This window comes from Phyllobates terribilis, unplaced genomic scaffold (genome assembly GCF_046119375.1).
Source record: "Phyllobates terribilis strain yellow unplaced genomic scaffold, ASM4611937v1 Scaffold_2__4_contigs__length_985480577, whole genome shotgun sequence".
Classification (NCBI taxonomy): Eukaryota; Metazoa; Chordata; class Amphibia; order Anura; family Dendrobatidae; genus Phyllobates; species Phyllobates terribilis.
Genome location: NW_027362762.1, coordinates 400,326,887 through 400,348,752, shown reverse-complemented (window position 1 = coordinate 400,348,752; position 21,866 = coordinate 400,326,887). Strand labels below are relative to the sequence as shown.

The 21,866-nt window shown below is 40.0% G+C and overlaps 1 protein-coding gene across 3 annotated transcripts in view; it reads right to left on the bottom strand.

The window, feature by feature from the left end:
- Positions 1-21,866, bottom strand: part of CRACDL (CRACD like) — a 113,736-nt gene that overhangs the window by 23,732 nt on the left and 68,138 nt on the right. For all 3 annotated transcript variants that reach the window (XM_073664882.1, XM_073664883.1, XM_073664884.1), the window contains 5 exons: positions 19,549-19,611; positions 10,250-10,418; positions 7,654-7,789; positions 6,158-6,307; positions 4,776-4,847 (listed from right to left, as the gene is read on the bottom strand). In XM_073664882.1, coding sequence (XP_073520983.1) covers positions 4,776-4,847; positions 6,158-6,307; positions 7,654-7,789; positions 10,250-10,418; positions 19,549-19,611 — 590 coding nt within the window. The remainder of the gene's footprint in view (positions 1-4,775; positions 4,848-6,157; positions 6,308-7,653; positions 7,790-10,249; positions 10,419-19,548; positions 19,612-21,866) is intronic.

The window sequence follows — 21,866 nt, the reverse complement described above, 5'->3', positions numbered from 1 at the left end:
GAGCCTATGTCCACACAAGGGTCAAATAAAAAGAATCTTTGATGTACAGAGTGAAGAAAAATAAAATCACAAATGTAGTTATGAAGTTGATTTACACTTAGCAGGAGAGTCTTGGTTTCAGATCTAGAAGTTAGTCTCCTGCGTTTTCACATGCTGCTCTGTCTGTGTGTAAGGAGATGGACATGCTGCCCACGTTCCCCCTTGAAGAAACAAGCTTTATGCTAATGTGAACTGTGATGTATAACGTGAATTGTGATGTGCGTTAAAGGTGTTAAAAACACTGATAGTGTGTGTAGTTTGACAGTAGGAATAGTGAGAGTTAATGTTTGGGACTAGCCCAGAGTGGGAGGGGTTAAGTGGAAGGAAAAGTGACAATTTCCTGGTCATAGAGACAGATAAGGCCTGCAGTGCATAGAAAGAGGACCTAAGGTCCATTGTGAGCAGTGCCGCATTCTGGGGTGTCCCTAAAGTGAGAGGGGACCAAAAGAGACAGCGAGATCCGGAGCAGGAAGGAATAAGAGACAGAGTGAATTACTGGAGACGGGTCCTGGGAGAGGACATCTGGCGGTAAAGCCCAGAGTTTATAACTCTTGAAGGTAACAGGCCTAGACATGACTGAGAACGTGATACAAATAGATTGTCCCGGGCAGGAGTTCCAGAGCAACAGCACTAGAAAAGATAAGTATCGGCCATAGCTTCCCTAAGGGGAGAGAAAATACGGAACAGTGGGTCAAGTAAAGGACTATTGCTAAACAGTACTGTAGAGTCGAGCTGGGTTCTGCTGAAGTAGTGAGAAACAGTGGAGACAGAGGACAAGTAGAGAGAGTAAAGAGGAAAGGAGAACAATAGAGAAACAAAAGAAGGAAACTGTGAGGAAGATGTTTTGAGTTGTAAAGGAAACATTCATAAGACTGTGTACCCACTATCTCTTGTATATATTCCCTACCAAGTTCCCGTTCAAAAAAAAGTTTATTTTTGACGGTTGGTCTCCCTCATTGAACTGTCCAACATGTGGTCCTGGCAAACCGGCAACATTGGTTATATGAAGCCTTGGACGGGCGTAGCGCCCTCACAGCACAAGTCCACACACCCATCCTCGACCCCTAATTTCATGTAATGTGCCGGACATAGGAGACGAGTACTTCGCCCATGGCTACTGCCCCGTGCCATGTTACATGTCCACTGTACAGGATACACATATGATGCAGTCCTTGATTGACCAGATTTATGAGTTATGAAGGGCACAGTAAATCAGCGGAGCACAACATGACATGAAATCTTCTTTAGCCATCCTTTATAGTGTGGGGACTACAGCTGCTTCTTTTAAAGTGTACAGCTGACTAAATTGTGTGTAAGGAGTTAAGTGGCATAAATTAAAGACATCAATACCAATGTAACACACCAAACACATAGATTATTCCGTAATAAATGTACTTGTGTTCTGTATGAGCTTTGGTACAAGACTACCATAGTAAAAAGCATTAGGGCTTTGTAATGTCACCCGTAATATACTGTACTCTAGACCACAGGTTGGAATAAAACATTCACATTCTCTTCTAATCTAGAACACCCAAAAACGAGGCACAGCCCTAGGCCACCAACTTGAGTTACACTAACTCCTCCATATCTTTACATCACTATGATAGTATGATTTTTTTCCTATTTTCTATTGATTACATTTTGGTGCATCTTAAGCTCATTTACATCTTATAGTCAGAAGAATACAGTACTTTGGTAAGGGGGTTTTCACTGAGTAATATACTACAATCGTGCAGAAACTTCTGTTAGGCTGAGTTTGCAGTGGATTTTACAAGATATTTGGTAACACTTTGCAGATTACAAAGGGTCCACGGCAAATGTACAAGATAATGGGCATGCAGCATATATCTAAAAAATCCACAGCAAAAAAATCTGCTATATATTAATGTGTTTTTTGTCTTGATTCACATGTATTGTACTATACTAGTTGATTTAATTGAATATTACAGTATTACATTCTAAAGTGTTATCTTCTGACATCTGACAGATATGTGGGGGTTTCAGTGGATGAAACAGCATCAAGCACTTGAAAAACTAGGTGCTAGAATGCTCCACAGCACTATGCCCCTTCACCTCTTGACAGCTACCTCCAGCATTTGTTGAACTAATGACCTGAGAACATTTTACCAAAGTAAACCACGCCAAACTGATGAGCCCTGTACTCATAGGAACACCACCGCCCCTTAGTACAGGACCCTCAATGCCTATCTGTGTGGCCCTCAGCTACGAGGTCATAGACATGCCTGACAATGTCTGGACGTATTTTCCATGTTGAGAAGTAGAGGAGTGACAGGTAGCACCATAGAGATGAGTAACAACGAATGGACCATATCATCATCTAGATAGGGAGTAGATGAGATGAAGAAGTGGCCATGCATGAGTGCTACCATAATCATTGGAGTTTACGGGAGAAGCGAATCACTCAACTGTGTCAGCATCTCAAATAAACTGCAATGGAGAAAGCCGTATCCATGGTCTCTTCATTTCTGGATTGTGAATAGTAGAGTAGAGGACCTATATTCTATATTCTACTGAAAGAGGTCCTAAAATGAAATCAACCCCTATGAAATATTAAAGTGGTGATATTTATGACAATGTGCCCTCAGACCAAAAAAAGTTGTGCTCCCCTGTTCTAGAGAGAGAAAATCTTGTACATCTTCTTATAAATATTCTGCTTATTCCCTTAGATATCCTGCTATGGTCATGCTAAGATCAGAGTGAATGCAATCACCAGATATAGATGAGAAAAGTGGGACTTGCGTTAGGTTAATGGTAATGGGTAGAAGAACCATGAAGAATTTGTCTGCTTTATACTATGTTAAAAGCTAATGCTTCATATGTACAGTACAGACCAAAAGTTTGGACACACCTTCTCATTTAAAGATTTTTCTGTATTTTCATGACTATGAAAATAGTACATTCACACTGAAGGCATCAAAACTATGAATTAACAAATGTGGAATTATATACTTAACAAAAAAGTCTGAAACAACTGAAAATATGTCTTATATTCTAGGTTCTTAAAAGTAGCCACCTTTTGCTTTGATGACTGCTTTGCACACTCTTGGCATTCTCTTGATGAGCTTCAAGAGGTAGTCACCGGAAATGGTCTTCCAACAATCTTGAAGAAATTCCCAGAGATGCTTAGCACTTGTTGGCCCTTTTGCCTTCACTCTGCGGTCCAGCTCACCCCAAACCATCTTGATTGGGTTCAGGTCCGATGACTGTGGAGGCCAGGCCATCTGGCGTAGCACCCAAAACACTCTCCTTCTTGGTCAAATAGCCCTTACACAGCCTGGAGGTGAGTTTGGGGTCATTGTCCTGTTGAAAAATAAATGATGGTCCAACTAAACGCAAACCGGATGGAATAGCATGCCGCTGCAAGATGCTGTGGTAGCCATGCTGGTTCAGTATGCCTTCAATTTTGAATAAATCCCCAACAGTGTCACCAGCAAAGCCCCCCCACACCATCACACCTCCTCCTCCATGCTTCACGGTGGGAACCAGGCATGTAGAGTCCATCCGTTCACCTTTTCTGCGTCGCACAAAGACACGGTGGTTGGAACCAAAGATCTCAAATTTGGACTCATCAGACCGAAGCACAGATTTCCACTGGTCTAATGTCCATTCCTTGTGTACTTTAGCCCAAACTAGTCTCTTCTGCTTGTTGCCTGTCCTTAGCAGTGGTTTCCTAGCAGCTATTTTACCATGAAGGCCTGCTGCACAAAGTCTCCTCTTAACAGTTGTTGTAGAGATGTGTCTGCTGCTAGAACTCTGTGTGGCATTGACCTGGTCTCTAATCTGAGCAGCTGTTAACCTGCGATTTCTGAGGCTGGTGACTCGGATAAAGTTATCCTCAGAAGCAGAGGTGACTCTTGGTCTTCCTTTTCTGGGGCGGTCCTCATGTGAGTCAGTTTCTTTGTAGCGCTTGATGGTTTTTGCAACTGCACTTGGGGACACTTTCAAAGTCTGCCCAATTTTTCAGACTGACTGACCTTAATTTCTTAAAGTAATGATGGCCACTCATTTTTATTTACTTAGCTGCTTTTTTCTTGCCATAATACAAATTCTAACAGTCTATTCAGTAGGACTATCAGCTGTGTATCCACCAGACTTCTGCACAACACAACTGATGGTCCCAACCCCATTTATAAGGCAAGAAATCCCACTTATTAAACCTGACAGGGCACACCTGTGAAGTGAAAACCATTTCCGGTGACTATCTCTTGAAGCTCATCAAGAGAATGCCAAGAGTGTGCAAAGCAGTCATCAAAGCAAAAGGTGGCTACTTTGAAGAACCAAGAATATAAGACATATTTTCAGTTGTTTCACACTTTTTTGTTAAGTATATAATTCCACATGTGTTAATTCATAGTTTTGATGCCTTCAGTGTGAATGTACAATTTTCAAAGTCATGAAAATACAGAAAAATCTTTAAATGAGAAGTTGAGTCCAAACTTTTGGTCTGTACTGTACAAATTAAAGATCTGCTACAGACAAAATGTAAAGAAATGTAACTAAAGGTTCAGGAAAAGACAAGTTCCCATAGTAGTCTCATGTAGGACTAAAACGTGAAGCTTGCTTTCTAAGCATTCTGCTCAAAATACAAAATCTTCAACCAGCAATTGTCTTTTGGGCAAGTTGCTTCTGTCTAATGGAGAATGAGGAATGTAAGCAGGCGGCTGATTAATTGATGTGGTGTCAGAGTTGATTCCTTTTTTTTGGGGATACACTACCTGTTCGTCTTCCTCACTGCCTGTTCCAGCTAAGCTCAGTGCGCTGTGATGATGTCTATGGATGTCGAAAAACTGAAATAATACAAAATGGGAAAAATATTACTAAAATACTGAAATAAAGGTCAACATTTTCTAGAAATGGAACTATGGCGCCAATTCATTATTTGCATCTTTTCTTTTTTGTCTTTTGGTTTTCGCTGCTGTTTTTTTTACCCCAAATTCTTCAATATGGCGCACTTTCTTCAAGAATTTAGCGCAAAATCAAAAATACTCTTTCTTTTTGTCTGCGGCCCGTTTTGTAACCTTTTTGGACAAAAAGGCGCATGTTTCGAAAAATTGCACAAAAATTGTGCCAAAATTACTGTCATACATAAAATCACTCCAGGGGGAAAATGTAGCACATTTGCTTCAAATTTTGTGACTTTTTAATAAAAGTTTTTTGATGAATCAGGTTAAAGCATCAGAAAAAGACGAAAAAAATGTGAAAATTAACTAAAAATAATAAAAGACAACTTAAAAAAAAAGCGCAAATAATTTGATAAATTGGCGCAAAGCAAAAAGTCACTAACTGAAAGATATTCAGGCAAAATAACTGGTGAACATGCAACCATGATACGTCTTTCTATCCCTTTCTCCATCCATTGCTCCATTGGGGGGTGAGGATGGGCATGAATTGTACCAATCACTAGATAAGTAAAAAAATATTTCAGCTAACTTGACTGAGATGGAATGCAATTTTAATCTTCTGAAAGTTTCAAACTTTTTAAACATTTTTTAACAAATGGGCATTGATTAAAGACTATGGAGGAACAGCCATTGGATGAGTTTCCATCACAGGAAAATAATAGCAAAATCATTTTTATTCTGTAGAGTTCATCTGTTGGGGTACTACATTACATCATACAGATACATTATCTATTATCTAGTGTCTGTGGATTACAAAGGCCCTTATGTAACCAAGCTGGGGAATAAAGGCAAGCGTGATGCAGCACAATGGATAATGCATTACACTGCTGTTATGCTACGCAGTTCACTCGATGCACTATAGCCACAAAGCCCAGCTATTCCATTACCATGGTAAACAGGGAAATCATTTCTAGTACATGAAGAGAAAATAAAAATCAAAGGACATTACATTATTCTTGCAAAAACATGCATAGATTTTTTCAATATGAGCTCTACCCAGCCCACATGCCTTACAGTTTAATGTCCAAACAATGTCTAGCTTTGTTCCCTGTGTCTGCAGCATTGCCAGCTTGATACAGTCCAGATCATGCAGAAAGGCCCCGTAACTCTATAGTTCTGTTATACACTGCAGGACATTAGAAACTGCTGCCAATGTGTGACTCCTGTACTATTTATATAATTAATCATATACTTGCCCTGGTTTTAACAGCTTCATGTATAAGTGACATTTCTGGAGGGCTGCGTGGTAGTCCATCATCTTCAGAACTGGTCCCAGCATCATCAGGTCGTTTACTGAGGAACCCAATAGGAGGTGGGCCAACTTTGATATTAGCCTGGAGTTTCAACTGTAATTGAGGCATTTAGGTCTTTTTGTTACTGAAATACACAGTGTAGGTTCACCATACATAGCAACTTTCGCATCACAGATACCATGTATAAAGATATGTTCACATCCAGCGTTTTTATGCAAATTAAAAGCTGCTTTTAACAGGACCAGCAAAAGCTATGAGTTTTCAGAAATCTCATGCACACGCTAGTATTTTTTTAGAACTGCAGTGTTTTTAAATCTCTTTGTGACATGCCTGACATGCCAGGGTGAGTAGAATTATAGGCTGTGCAATGCTCCTCTGTTGAATTAAATATACAAATTGCCTCTTCAAAGAGGAAGAGGACTTCAACTCTAGTGCCACCTGTGTCACTCTCCACAAGGAAAGACGTTACCCCTTGAACCCCAGTCAGAGGCCTATCATACAGCCAAATCAGATCTCATGCTTTGCACTGAGGAGGGGCAACACACCAGAACATTCTGGTTTGGCTTTTATCTTAATTCATGTTCATGTGGCAAGGCTCGTTAATTACATGCCTTTTTGATGCGTTTCCGCTGCAGAAAAGCACTACAAACGAATATGCGTTTTTTACTTGTGGATATTCCACATCTAATGCAAGTCTAAGGGGAAAATACGCACATAAAACTCAATCTACCCGCAAGAGAAATTGACATGTTGAGGATTTGAAACACGCACCACAAGTCGGTTTACACTGAGTAAAAAAGAAGCATGGTGGGCACAAAATTTCTATAAATCCCATCGACTTTGCTGGGTGCAATTGTACCACCACACCCACTATAGTTACACCCCTGTTTGCAATTCTCCACAGCTGCACAACTTAGCTGCAGTATTAATAAAGATATAAGTGCACAAAAAAAGGTACTGAGAAAATTATCACCTAAAAAAATCATATATATAGGAATATGACATGTGATAATAGGTTCCATAAGTAGAAATTCTGAGCAAAGAGAGTAACAGAAACAGGAAAGTAAATGCAGTGAACGACTCACATTCCGTGAGGAATCAATGGCAAATCTAATTTAGGTAGCTAAGTACTTTGCAGCATGTACTTAGATAAGTTCCCTCTGACAGCTCGAGGTGCCAGTGCAAAGCACTTTAGATTAGAGAGGTCAATGAGATTGTTTTGTTACTTTATATACATGACAAGCAGAAACCAACCCCCCCACTGCTTTAATCCTCTATGTGGTGTTAATGTTGTTGTTAAAGTTGTGATATTAAAAAAATTAAGTTCCTTCAGTCAACTACTTATAGTACATGGGCAAGCTTCTGAAAAATGGTGTTTGATCTAATTATATAAAGTTATTCATCCTGAGGCACAGATGGCGATATCTTCTAGACAATACCTGCAGGGCTTTGATGTGGTCGGACACATTCTCTTGAGAGAAGACGCGTATTGGTCGGGCCGTCTCTTGTGCTATCTCTGGAATGAAGATGCTGTCATGCGACACGGCTCTGCTTCCCAGCACGCCAGCTGTGGCCCTAAAATGACAACTCGCATTACAAACACAGAGTTCACCACGGAAATGTGCAGAAGAGGACGCCGCAAAGAGCTGCAAGTATTTAATGTGGAGAAATCAACAATATAAATCTCCCACCTGCAAACGTTCTTCTCTCTCCAATCAGTGATGTCATGGCTCACAATAATTACTTTATAAAAAAAAATACCCTGATGCTAGGGATGACAGGATTCTGGCGAGAGACAGTTTCATTATACATATGATGGGCAGATGTATGACAACACTCATTAATAGGGCTCGTGAACACGACCGATTTTTTCATACGAGTGCTATCCGTGGTTTTCACAGATAGAACTCGTATCTATAATATTCTACTGGACTGTGCACATGTCCAATTATTTTCTCAGACCGAGTGGTCCACTGACAAAATAGGAAACATGTCTGATTTTGATCCAAGGCAAGCTTTAGAGACAACTTAGGTGTCTTCCTTTTGTTATACCATGCCTGAGGAAGAGACCTAAGTTGTCTCGAAAGCTTGCCTTGTAACATCATTTATCTTATTTTTGTTAGCCATTAAAAGGTATCATAACTACAAGATTATCTTGTTTTTCCCACTGAGAGAAATCTTTTTTCAACTGGCTAACACGGTACCAAACCCTTTTTTTCTTTTAATCCAAAAATCGGTATAGCAAGTCTATGGGTTCGTGAAAAAAATCAAACCACACTCAGATGTCACCCGAGTGAGGTCTGATTTTCACAGATTGACAGAATGGAGAAGGTGGAGAACCTTTTTTTTTTCTATCTCATCCACGTCCGAGAAAAACTGATACCACTCTGATGAAACTCTGATCAGAGTATGATCTGAATAATCGGACCATTTTTCTAGGATGTGGAAAAAGCAGTGAATCTACCCTTAGACTTCTGGTGGTCATAAACCAGAAGGAAATGTGCAGACACCTGGGTGGTCTCCACATAACAGAGACCCATTTAAAGGGGTTATCTGGTTCAAATTGATAAGTCTGCAGTCACTTTGTGCGACTTGAGACTTATGAATCCCCCCAGCGCACGCACTGTGCGCTGCGTGGATTCGCCAGTTTCTGTGCTGGGACCGGAGGGTATGCACAAGTTATACGTATTCCCGGCCAGAGCCCGTCTAGTGGGCGTGGCCTAGCTCCATATGCTTTTATTGGGTGAGGAAGCCAGTGGGCATGGCTGACTAGAAGGCATAGCCTCGCTCCATGCAAGTGTGGACCGGACTACCCCTTTAAGGCACAGCTCACACTGGCATCTATTTAATCATTAACTTTGTTTGATGAAACAGCTTCTTATCTTAATCAGCCATATGTTTAGATTTGTTCAGGCAGGAGAAATACACTATTATCTTTGTTGACTTTTGAATGTTTGTGTTTCTTTGGCTGATCAAGAAGGACAGTGACTCAGTGTTTGGGAACAATGATGTTTGTTACTATGCTAATTGAATATTCTACTAAACCAGCTAGTTTATTTACAAGAGCAGGGGGATTAACTCAAACAATGAGACCTGAGCTCTGCACATTCCCCCTTGACCTGTGACTGATGACCTTAGCCACATATGTAAATATAAAAAGGGGTTTTATATCCTGCTGCAAGGAGAATCAGAGAGACATTCTTCAGAACATCAGCTTGGTAGCATGGCTCCATACAGAGAGACACAAATTTGGATGCTACATAAGGGTACACGGCCCTGACTGGAAGGGTACGGATCTGCTCCATTGACCATCAGAGAGCCCATGGATACATTTGAGGAGACCAGGTTGGGACGATGAAGTCACCTGGCCCCATGGATATGTTGTTTGGGGTTGCCAGGTGGGACCCTCCGGTCGCCTCAAACCCATGGAGACTTTCGGAGAAGCCAGATAGGGAACAGCCGGTCATCTGGCCCCATGGAAACGCTCGGAGAGGCCAGGGTGGGACCCTCGGGTCTCCTAGCCTTGATGGACGGTCAGCTTCCTAAGCTTGCCGCTACCTCCTCTCTGTGGGGGCCCGCTAAAAGCGGGGGGCCACTGGTTGAGGTAAGTCACAGCTGCTCTATTCCCATTGGGCCAGCAGAACAGTGAGACTGTGTAATGCTGTATCATCTTGGGTATTAGCTGGGACTGTTCTATTTGTCCATTTGGTTGTTCAATAAATTATTGCTACACTGTTTATCATCACCCTGAGTTGTCTGAGTAGTGTTCTTCCCACGGAAGACCCTGTGTCTTCACAACAGGTTTGATCCATTTCTGGGTCACTAAATTGACTTATAATGTGTCTTGTCAACTTTTCATCACATATCATTTTTTTTTAACAAACAGAATACCGCAGCGTTTTGCATAATTCATATTTTACATTTTTCACCCAGGAATTTAAAACTTCAATATATATTAAATAATGTTATAAATTGGAATGTCAGCTCATGCTAAAGCGCAAACAAGGAAAATAAAGAGAAAAAAAATAAACTTACTCAAGTTCTTCCTCAGAGTCATAATCGGCACGCAAGGTGTCTGGGACGGTGACATCGCTGGCTGACTGACTCTGCTTGAGACCACTTGTGCTGATTGATGGTAAAGGTTCTTTCCTTTTCTTTTTTCCAAATAATTTTTTGAATGATTTAAATTTAAATTTCTTTTTAGCTAAAAGAAAAAAATGAATATAAAGTCTGAATGTCCTTTTAGGTAACAGTCAAAATGTTTTTTAATCGCACAAACTCACATACTAAATAAAATTATATGCTATCTTAGTATATTAATGGACTAGCAGAATTATTATATAACAGATTTTGTGTTCTATCTGGCAATTTACTGAAAATAATTGCACACCCTGGTGCCAGTCTTCATCGAGCACAATTTTAAAGCATATCTGTCATGAGGTTTCAAAACAAAAACTGGATACATTCTTCAAAGGAATCTGTTAACAGGATTTCACACCCCAAACAATTTGTATGTGCATGTAGCTCTTACAAAGCAAAGTCCAGCACCACCTTTACATGGCCAGTCAGTTCCTCCATCACTGAGCAATAAGTATTTGTATTGATATGCCAATGAGCCTGTAGATCTGAAGCCTCTGTCACTCCAGCTCTATTCAGCATCCAGCACCGCCTCCTCCAATTTCCTGACTCCTTTGTCTGACAACACACAGCATAGAAGCTGTCAGTCAAGCAGGTAGAGGTGGCGCTGTTAATAGAGCTGAATAGGCTCTGATTCATGCTGCCTGGTTTGGGCAGCATGAATCTCATGGCAGGTTCCCTTTGAATAGATCTCCCAGACCTGATGAGACTGCTGTACTTACTTTGAAGAGTCATGTCAGAATGACTTTCCTTGAGATTGATTGGGTCAACCATCCTTACCACAGGAGAACCCACCATAAGCTGATTGTGCCTTACCATATTATCTAACTGAATTGAGTACTGGCCAGATGTCTACATCTACCTTCTCCTATGGTGATACAATGACTAGCTGTATACTGTTATAGCTTTACACCACAGGAGATCGCCTTCATATTTCAAAAAGCTAATTGAAGTCTCGGGACTGGGAACTTGAGTGTAGATGACTTATTTCTTATGAGTTACATTGTTCCAATCTTGCTGATTATCATAAATTACAAATGATACCGCAGGGCTTCTGAATGAATTTATGCCCTACCATTTTCTTAGAGAACAAGGAGTTCAGCAGTAAATTTGAAAGCATTATAGAAACAATGTACATATGATTTCATACTGCGTAATATCGAATTTCTCCAGACGGTGATCAGAGAATCAACAGAAAAAGTAAGCTCAATTGAGGATGAATTAATAGCTACTCTGACACGCACCGATCTTATTGAATTAAAAACTAAAATTCAGAAACGTTTGGATAATTATTGTCGAACAACAGAATCAAAAAAGTGAAATAAAGTTTTACAAGATACTGAACATTGTCAATTAAATTTAGTATACAAATGGCAGAACTCATACAATACCTTTACATACGCCCCACGTCTCTCTTCCCAAGATCGTTTTTTCTCATGCTCACGCAGTGAGCCCTGTTCACATACACATAGCCCTCATTTTTTTTAAAAAAAGCACACAATGCAAGCGACTGTGACCAATCACATATTCCATGGGACCAGACACCACAGATCCACCAACACAGATGATACAGACACATTCCACGGTAGGGGACTGACATTTCTTCAAAATAGGCTCAACATAGACTCTTCCAAATGGGGTTATCATCTTGCCTTAGAGGGTAACTTACTGCTTTTCTTTCCGAGAGAGAATTGAAATACTTTTATCATAGTTTACGATTGAAAGCATATTTTTCTACTCTATCTCAAACACAGGAATCCGTGTCTGATCTACTCTCCTTATTTGCCTCAGGACTAGGATTTAAGAACCCATTGAAACCACCTAAAAAACATTGTGGTGTCAAAGCTTACAATATTATGGTATATTGATTTGATTTTCAGGGACATTGAGACCACACTTAAGTTTTTGAAGTTGGGACATTTCCATTTTATTTTTATTTCCGAATTTAACTGCAGTTTGAACGTTGAGTGGACAATAGCTCTAATGACCCCAATGTCAGATGAATCATTAATAGTTAAGTCAACTGATAAAGGTCGTGCTATTGTATTAATGGACAAAACCTATTATGAGTCTGAAATTACAGGTGCATCTCAATAAATTAGAATATCATCAAAAAGTTAATTTATTTCAGTTCTTCAATACAAAAAGTGAAACTCATATTATAAAGAGTCATTACAAATAGAGTGATCTATTTCAAGTGTTTATTTCTGTTAATGTTGATGATTATGGCTTACAGCCAATGAAAACACAAAAGTCATTATCTCAGTAAATTAGAATACTTTATAACAACAGCTTGAAAAATGTTTTTAAAATCCGAAATGTTGGCCTACTGAAATGTATGTTCAGTAAATGCACTCAATACTTGGTAGGGGCTCCTTTTGCATCAATTACTGCATCAATGCGGCGTGGCATGGAGGTGATCAGCCTGTGGCACTGCTGAGGTGTTATGGAAGCCCAGGTTGCTTTGATAGCAGCCTTCACCTCGTCTGCATTGTTGGGTCTGGTGTCGCTCATCTTCCTCTTGACAATACCCCATAGATTCTCTATGGGGTTAAGGTCAGGCGAGTTTGCTGGTCAATCAAGCACAGTGATACTGTTGTTTTTAAACCAGGTATTGGTACTTTTGGCAGTGTGGACAGGAGCCAAGTCCTGCTGGAGAATGAAATTTCCATCTCCAAAAAGCTTGTCGGCAGAGGGAAACATGAAGTGCTCTAAAATTTCCTGGTAGACGGCTGCGCTGACTTTGGTCTTGATAAAACACAGAGGACCTACACCAGCAGATGACATGGCTCCCCAAACCATCACTGATTGTGGAAACTTCACACTAGATCTCAAGCAGCTTGGATTGTGGCCTCTCCACTCTTCCTCCAGACTCTGGGACCTTGATTTCCAAATGAAAATTGGAACTCTGGGACCTTATGGAGTATGTCAGTGACTGCCTTCTGGACATCGTCAAGTCAGCAGTCTTCCTCATGATTGTGGAGAGTAATGAAACAGACTAAGGAACCTTTTTAAATGCTTAGGAAGCATTTCAGGTGTTTTTTTTATTATTTTAATTTACTGAGATAATGACGTTTGTGTTTTCATTGGCTGTAAGCCATAATCATCAACATTAACAGAAATAAACACTTGAAATAGATCACTGTTTGTAATGACTCTATGTAATATATGAGTTTCACATTTTGTATTGAAGAACTGAAATAAATTTGATGATATTCTAATTTATTGAGATGCACCTGTATGTCTGAATTATCTGATACTGAAAATTACATGCGAGTATCTTGTAATCCTAAATATACAATTATGACCAAGATTGATCAAATATTGGATCATTATTACAAACTAAATATTATTGAAAAAAAACCACATATCTTTCTACACAAACAAGATTATAATATACCAGTGTTTCATAGCGTGCCAAAAATCCATAAAACATTCACTAGATCACTGGGGAGACCAATTTTGGCCTCCTCTAATTGCAACTACCTGCTTGTAAGTTCTTAGCCCTACAAGGGAAAAAAAAACAAAAGTCCCAGATAACCCCTTTAACTTGGAAAGTCTAGAATAGTAACAGTTCTTTGCCCTAGAAAGCAAAAAAAAAAAGTGATTCAATGACGATAATGTCATTGGTAATGTGCTCAAGCATAGAAGTAACAAGCGCAGAAGCAATGAATCAATATCTGTAAACAGTGGGAAATATCTTTGAACATTTTTATTCTAGTTGTAGAAAGGTCCAGTAAATGTTCCAGTAAATCTTATAATCTGCTATAAATACTCTAGAATATGTGAAAATGCTGAACAGGAAAATCCTGCTGTTTATAGAAAAGCAGTGATCTAAATGTGGCAAATCTAAGCAGCTTTATTTTTTCCTGATATACAGTGCTCATTGTTGTGCAGAGCATATCTAAGTCAAGTGATCTTGCTAAATAGCGGATGTAAACGCCAACATTTGTAGGGCGGTATGAAAATCTGTGCTCTATCCCCTGAAGATACAATTTACATTAATGGAAAAAGGAGCCATACATTAGTTCTTCTTTTGTATCAAATGCTATAAATAATGTGCATTTGCTTTCTATTAAGTCAATAACAAGACAGACTTTACTGGCAGAGCACAATATGGAAACCAAGCAGCTCTGCCTGATTATCAGATAGGAAAAAAAATTAGCAGTGACGGCAAGTATTAAATGTTATTTGGAATAGTGATCAGAGAGATCATTTCATTCCTTTATTTATCCAAATGCATCATCAAGGCAATGTTTCAGCCAGCAAGCGGCCTTTTTCAGGCATAAGCAAAATGGCATGCTGGCAGGAACGTTGCCTTCATGATGCCTTTTTGGATAAATAAAGGAATAGAATTATTTTTCTGGCGCCTTGGAAACAATTAGTCTCTGGACTTGCTGGTAACTTGGTGGGAAGTTGCCCTAAAGAAGCACAGAGCCTGTGGAGCGATGCAAAGGGTATAACCATTATGGATACATTTGGAATAGTGATGTTATTACTTATTTTCTGCATACATTTTCCATGATTAATATTTAAAAATATTTGGTAAAAAATAAAAAATAAATGTAGTGCACTGGAGTAGCAATAGGTAAGAAATGTTGATTTTTTATATTACTGCAAAGGCCACATTTTATTATTGAAACCAGACAACACCTTTATTGGTATATTAGACTCCATTCAAATCTGCGCTATGGCATCTGTTGTTCACCTGGTATTGGTAGTGCCTGGCGGACCCAATGACTTATAAATGGGTCAATTTGGGATTTACGGAGAAGTTTTCATTGTTTTAATAGCAAGAAAAGGATCATGCCGATTTCACACATTCGTAAAACACAGATCATGCTTGGATGGGAAGACCAGACCCAACCATTGGGTTTCCCAACCTGAGCTAACTGCTTCATGGGAATATATGAAGCAGTTAGCTCATTCTTCTGATCCAAGCACAATCTATGTTTCACGGATGTGTGAAACTAACTTTATTCTTGTAGTCAAAAGTAACGGAAACCTCTATGAAACATCTGCTAGAAAGCCCCATCACAAATGTGACCAGATTCTTACTATAATTCAGGGGTCCTCAAGCTGTGGCTCAGGAGCCACAAGTGACTTGCGGGGCCATGATGTGTGGCTCGCGGCAGCCTGACAGCTTGGTGCATTAGCACCAGGTCTAGCAAACAACTATGAAGAGCAGGTTTCCAGATGGTGAATTTTGCGAGTAGCCCAGCACAAAAGAGCAGATCTGGATGTACATATTCTGGCCTTGGGGGTTTGGAGACAATGTAAGTATAGTAAGCTGGAGACTAGATGATACTAACTATCAGAGGATGTGCTTGAAGCTGGATGCAACAGTGTGGTGGGAGTGCTTGATGCGAGTATACTGAATGGAGGTATTTTGGGAACCCCTGGATCTTGGTATACTGCCTCGGTGTGATTTCTGTGGAAAAGCTTTGGCTGTCATTATACCAGCAATGGGGACTCTGTGTGCACTACTGTGAGGGGGCGGGAGCTGGGTGTGGCTCGCGACTCTCTCTTAGACTTAAATGTGGCTTGCGACCCTTTCTCAAAGCTGAATATGGCTCCCAAGGTCAAAAAGGTTGGGGACCACTGATATAATGTATGACAGAAGTTACAAAAGACTAGAAAATTTTAGAAGATAATATATTAAAAACTAATACATAAGTAAATTCTGCTTTAGCTCTATAAACCAAAGAAAACATTTATATTGATAAAATTATATAATATTTTAATGGCTGAATAGATTATGTAATGCAGCGACTTGCTGGCATTACGGTAATGGTCCAGGATGTGTTTTACCTGACCATGTACCTTCCCCCTCAGGTGACTGGTCACATGACTGTGACATAGCACATGTCCTGCACACACAGAATGTCTGTCTGATCACATGACTGTGACATCAGCAAGGTCCTGTCAGTATGTGTGTGTGTGTGCACGGGATGCATATATAAACCCTGCTTGATGGGAGACAGGTGTGTTCGGTGTGTTGGGCGTGAGGCCTGTTCCCTGTGTGTGTGGTACACCGTGATACCGTGAAGCCTGGCAGCCTGAAAGGTCGAGCCTGGATCTTGTGTAGATGCCAGTGGCCTTGGAAGGCAGCGGCTTGGTGAAGAATCCGGAAAGGCGCAGACTGGATGGGTGTGAGTGAAACATTCCAGTAGCCTTAGACGGGACGACGGCTAGAGACCCCCACCTGGGAAAGCCTTAAAGCCACAGTAGTGGAGGATTAAATGGACTGCAGCAACTAAACCTGGCAAAGGTAATACACTTTGTTATATGGACACTTATATAGACATTGCTATAGTGTTACCTTGCTGAAGGCTGTAACTTGGGCCAATTGGGCCTGTCTGCTACTTGAGAGACTCCCGGATGTGAAGTGTGTAAACATGCCGGTGATATACTAAGAAGGACTGTGTGATATGCGGTTTATGATAAGATAATAAACTGCTGTATTGAGAAAATACCGGAAGGACATTGCACGTGTGCCTAATTTACCCGGTGCAGCGAGTATCCCCCATTATGATGACTAGTGCTGCCTTACAATTACTATAAAAATAAAATCCTTGGAAATAATCAGATCCTATAGACCAGGGATGTCAAGCGCAAAACAAACAAGCAGAGGGCCAAAATGAAAAACTTGGACAAAGTCGCCGGCCAACCAGTATACAGTATAATGGGCCCCACATAGTCCTCCATACAGAATAATGGCCCCACATAGTCCGCCAAACAGTATAATGGGCCCTACATAGTGCTCCATACAGAATAATGGGCCTCACATAATCCTCTTACATTATTATGGGCCCTACATAGCCTTATAGACAGTATAATGGGCCCCACATAGTCCTCCATACAGAATAATGGGCCCCACATAGTCCTCTATACAGAAAAATGGGCCTCACATAGTCCTCCATACAGTATAATGGGCCCCACATAGTCCTCCATACAGTATAATGGCCCCACATAGCTTTCCATACAGTATAATGGGCCCCACATAATCCTCTTATATTATTATGGGCCCCACATAGCCTTATAGATAGTATAATGGGCCCCACATAGTCCTCCACACAGAATAATGGTTCCCTATAGTCCTCCATACAGAATAATGGCCCCACATAGGGATGGTGGTTCTGCTGTCGCAGGCCAAATATATTTACCCTGCGGGCCAGAGTTGGCCCATGGGTCAGAGTTTGACATGTATGCTATAGACTAATATTGCATTTACTGTAGAAGGAGAAAAACGCAGGAGTAGATTTCAAATTCTTATTATGTGTTCTGTTATTAGCAGAAGCAAATGATTGTTGACTTCAGAGAGATTAATAAAAGTGACCTAACCTGAGAGATTCTCTGTACTGCAAGAAGGATTAAAACATTTAAAAGATTTTCCATAATGACGTTTTAAAGGAACACTAAACAAAGAAAATACACAAAAAAAATATATAAAAATATCCCAGCAATTCCTCTCTGATTCCTCTCATTTTCTTTGATCTTATTTGTCTCATATTACATTTGAAACCAATTGCTAAACTTTGGCACCCTGGATAATTAAAAGGGGTTTTCAGTTGGCCAACCACCAAAAATGGATCAGTCTCCTCTCTTACAGATGTAATTGACATCTAGAGAAACTGAGAGAGCAGCCGCAGCTCTCACATCGTCCAGATGGCTTGTTTTATCTGAAGAAGGGGTGAGTGTAGCCAGTGCTGATTGGACACAGGGATCACGTGACATAACAGTGTCAAGGGAGCCCAGGAGAGCCAGTGATGACACCACTAGAATGGCGCCAGCACCGAAGGTAAGTGTAGGTATTATTTATTATTTTACTGGGGGAAAACATAGAGATTGAGAAGGGGTTGTCCGAGTAGTGGGCAACCTATTTAATGTCTCTTTTAGAAGGTCTCAAAAATTTTATGCTCTACTGAATAGTAGTGACATAAAAAAAGAAAAAAAAATATGTGTCTGGATTGTGAAATGAAATACTAATTTTATAAGGGGGAACAAAAGGGGAACAGTGATTGAGAAAGGGTTATCTGAGTGATGGACAACCCCTTTAAGAAACTGCTTAAAGAAGCACTCCAACTAAAATTTGTATTGATCAAATGTGTGTGTATGTGCATGTAGTGTAGTGTGAGTGTGTTAATACACTCACCTACCACTGCTCTCTCCAGTGTCCAGCACCATTCTTCTGCTCTTCCCAGTGATGTCACTGTAAATGAGGCCTGCCGGCTCATTCTACAATCTATGCGTGAGCCAGAAGTCGCTGTTATAAGCCTGTGGAGCCTCGTTCTGAAGCTCGATAGGCTTATACTGTAAAAGTCCCTTCCAGGTCAATCAGAGCGCAGCATGAGCCAGCCAGTCTATAGAGTGGTGAAGTCAATCAGAATAGCAGAAGAACGGCGCTGGATACCGAAGAGAGCAGCGGTAGGTGAGTATATTAATGCACTCACACTATATTATATCCCCATACACACACATTTAAACAATAACAATGTTAGTGGGAGTGATTCTTTAAACAGCAATTCTATAATACACTGTGATGGAATATTAGAACACAATCAAATATAGTATAAAGGGAATGTTTCTAACAATAACATATTAGAGGACTATGGTATAATGAAGTTCATAATTAAAAGAAGTTGGAAATAGGAAAAGTAACATTAAGTAGACAAAATAAAGAACTCCTGATATTAGCAGTTCTTTCATCTGTTTTAATTTAAAAACTGATGATCTATGATATCAATATTTAACTAAGTTTATAAAATTCAAGCAAATACTTTACTTATCAGCTAGTGGCATCCTATGATATGGCTGCATACTGCCACCTTGTGTTCATATAAGAGTAATATTTTAATTTGCCAAGTATGAGCTTCTGCACAGAACCAAGTGCGTATTTAGTGTGGATTTAATGTATGGATTTGCATGACAGTACAAGCTAAATAACTGAGATGTCAACAAATTTTACGTTGCTGAAAATTTCTGCATGGAAATATGCTGTACGGATTTGAAAATCGACTGCATGTTAACTGTTTGTGCGGAATTCAACATGGATGTTACCCTTTCCATTGGAAAGGGTCAAATCTTCAGCAAAAACCATAGCAAGGGTAGGCTGCAGGAAAATCCGCACAAAAATGCAAAGTTTGAACTTAATCTTAGAAAATGAAAAAAATGCAGATTGCATTACTTCAACATACCTGCATTATCATCTACAAGGCTGTCTCCTTCTCTCACTTTTGGCTCCATCCCAAATAGGTGACCTAGAGATGAGAAAACAATTGTAAAAAACTGCATTTCTTTGATACAATTCTTTTTTCTTCAGGGAGCATTCTAAACAGCATAGTGTAAAACACAAAATGAAACAAAATGCAAACATTTTCCAAATATATCTGTCATATGTTGCATATTGAAAAATCAATACAAAACTGACAAACGGCCCATGACTGAACATTTCTTTTATGTTTTATGTTAATAAAGCAGTATTATTGATTATTATACGGTCCCATCATCTTAAATAAGGTTATTAGTGTAAAGCTGCATGAACTGGTTACCAGCCAGCAACTGTATATGTACAGATTCAAAGTGCTACTGAGTACATGATGTGTGTGTGTGGGAAACACATGAAAGAAGGGAAGGGAGAAGTGAGAAGTTTGATCAATGAAGTGATAGGCTTGTGTTTTTAGGACACACTTAAAACTGGACACTGGGAATTAACTTGATTGTCCAGGGTAGTGCATTCCAGAGAATTGGTGCACCACGGGAGATTATGGAGGATGTTAGTCTTAGGTCATTAGAGGAATGGAGAGCACGAGAAGAGTGGTAGACAGAGATGAGGGAGGAAATATACGGCAGTACAGAACTAGGGAGAGCTTTGTGGGTGAAAGTGATAAGTTTGTATTGTACTCAGTAGCGAATGGGCAACCTATGCAACAACACAAAGAAGAGGCACCGGAGTTGTTAATGGATAGAAATATGAGCCTTGCTGCTGCACTAAGGACAGATTGGAGAGGAAAGTTTATTAAGAAGAAAATTGATTAGTAGCGTGTTGTACTAATCAAGATGAGATAGAATCAGAGTAATAAAAAGAGCTTTTGCAGTTTTAAAGGTAAGAAATCGTCAGATTTTGGACATGTTTTTGAGTTGCAGGTGACATGAGTGAGTGAGTGATGGGATATAGTGAGTTAAGGAAAGATCTGAGTCAAATATAACCAAGAGAGAGGGTGCACTGCTTGGGAGTTATGGTAGAACTACACATGGAAATGGCAATATTGGGTTTAGGTAGGTTAGTAGAGGGAGGAAACAGAAGAAGTTCAGTTTTGGAAAAAATCAGGAAGGACATCAATAAAAACAGCGGGCAGACAATCAATGGTATTATGTAGTAGTGCCATGTAATGTCAGGAGAACACCTTTAAACTTGGAAGTCCACAACTTAGTTCAAACTACTAATACCACATTATTAACCCTCACATTATTAACCTATCCACATTTCACCTCTCATTCTACTTTATACCTTTCCAACACCTTATGCAAATCATTATCAAGCGGTCTAATTGTCTACCAACACTTTGGGTCCTTTAATTCTGATTATCACTACTATCTTACATCATGAATGAACTCAAATATGGAGGGTTTTTTTATCGCTTAAGTTTTGTCTTGTGCCCACTTTCTATGCAGGCTACATAAAGATAACACATTTTGTATACCCTGGCAGATAAGTGGGACAAGGAGAATAGCAACTTCATCAAGAATACAGGTTGTTACTTTTAGGCTCTGTTCCCATTGGATTTGGGCTTTACTTTCAGCACACATGTAAAACCCCAGGATATGCCTGTATATGCCATACAGAGGCTAACTGTCTTGGCTCGGTTTGGGGATTCGATCCGGTGACCTATTGCTGTGTGGGCGGTTACCCTGTCTGTTGAGCTATCGCCTTTTCTTGCCGGTCCAAATGCTGATAGTTTCAATTGTTTTGTTATCCTTTTCTTGGTTTGGCATCTCCAGGTGTTTTCCATTTTCCCATTTTGGTCTGCCCTTTCGCATTCTGGTTTGGGTTTTATATGTTCACCATTCACTGCACTTCCTTGCTGGCTATAGCTCTAGGTGGGCTTGGGTTTAGGAGTTCCAGACCCTCAGCTAAGGGGTTTACGTTGCATGGTAAACACCACTTAAATTTCGGCAGTGAGTCTGTTTGTTTTCCTTCCCAGTTTCTCTTCCTTTCATCTATTTAGGTTTCTGGGAGGTTATACTTGTTCTGTTTACTTTTGACTCTCGTTAGCTTTCCCTTTCTACCCTATATGAACGTGTTTTAATTTCTTCACCTTGGGTTTTTGTATCTCCCTACACACTTTCCTCTCATCTAGTTGACAGTGTGTTGCGACCTCGATTTGTTTCCTCAGGAGGTACAAGAAACCCCTTGATGGCCTTTTAGGGGGCCAAGTCTGAGGGGATGTTGTTGAGTTGTGCGGCTATGGTCTTTCTAGCCTGTAAAGGAACCAGTTGGGTGTGGGTGCGGCAT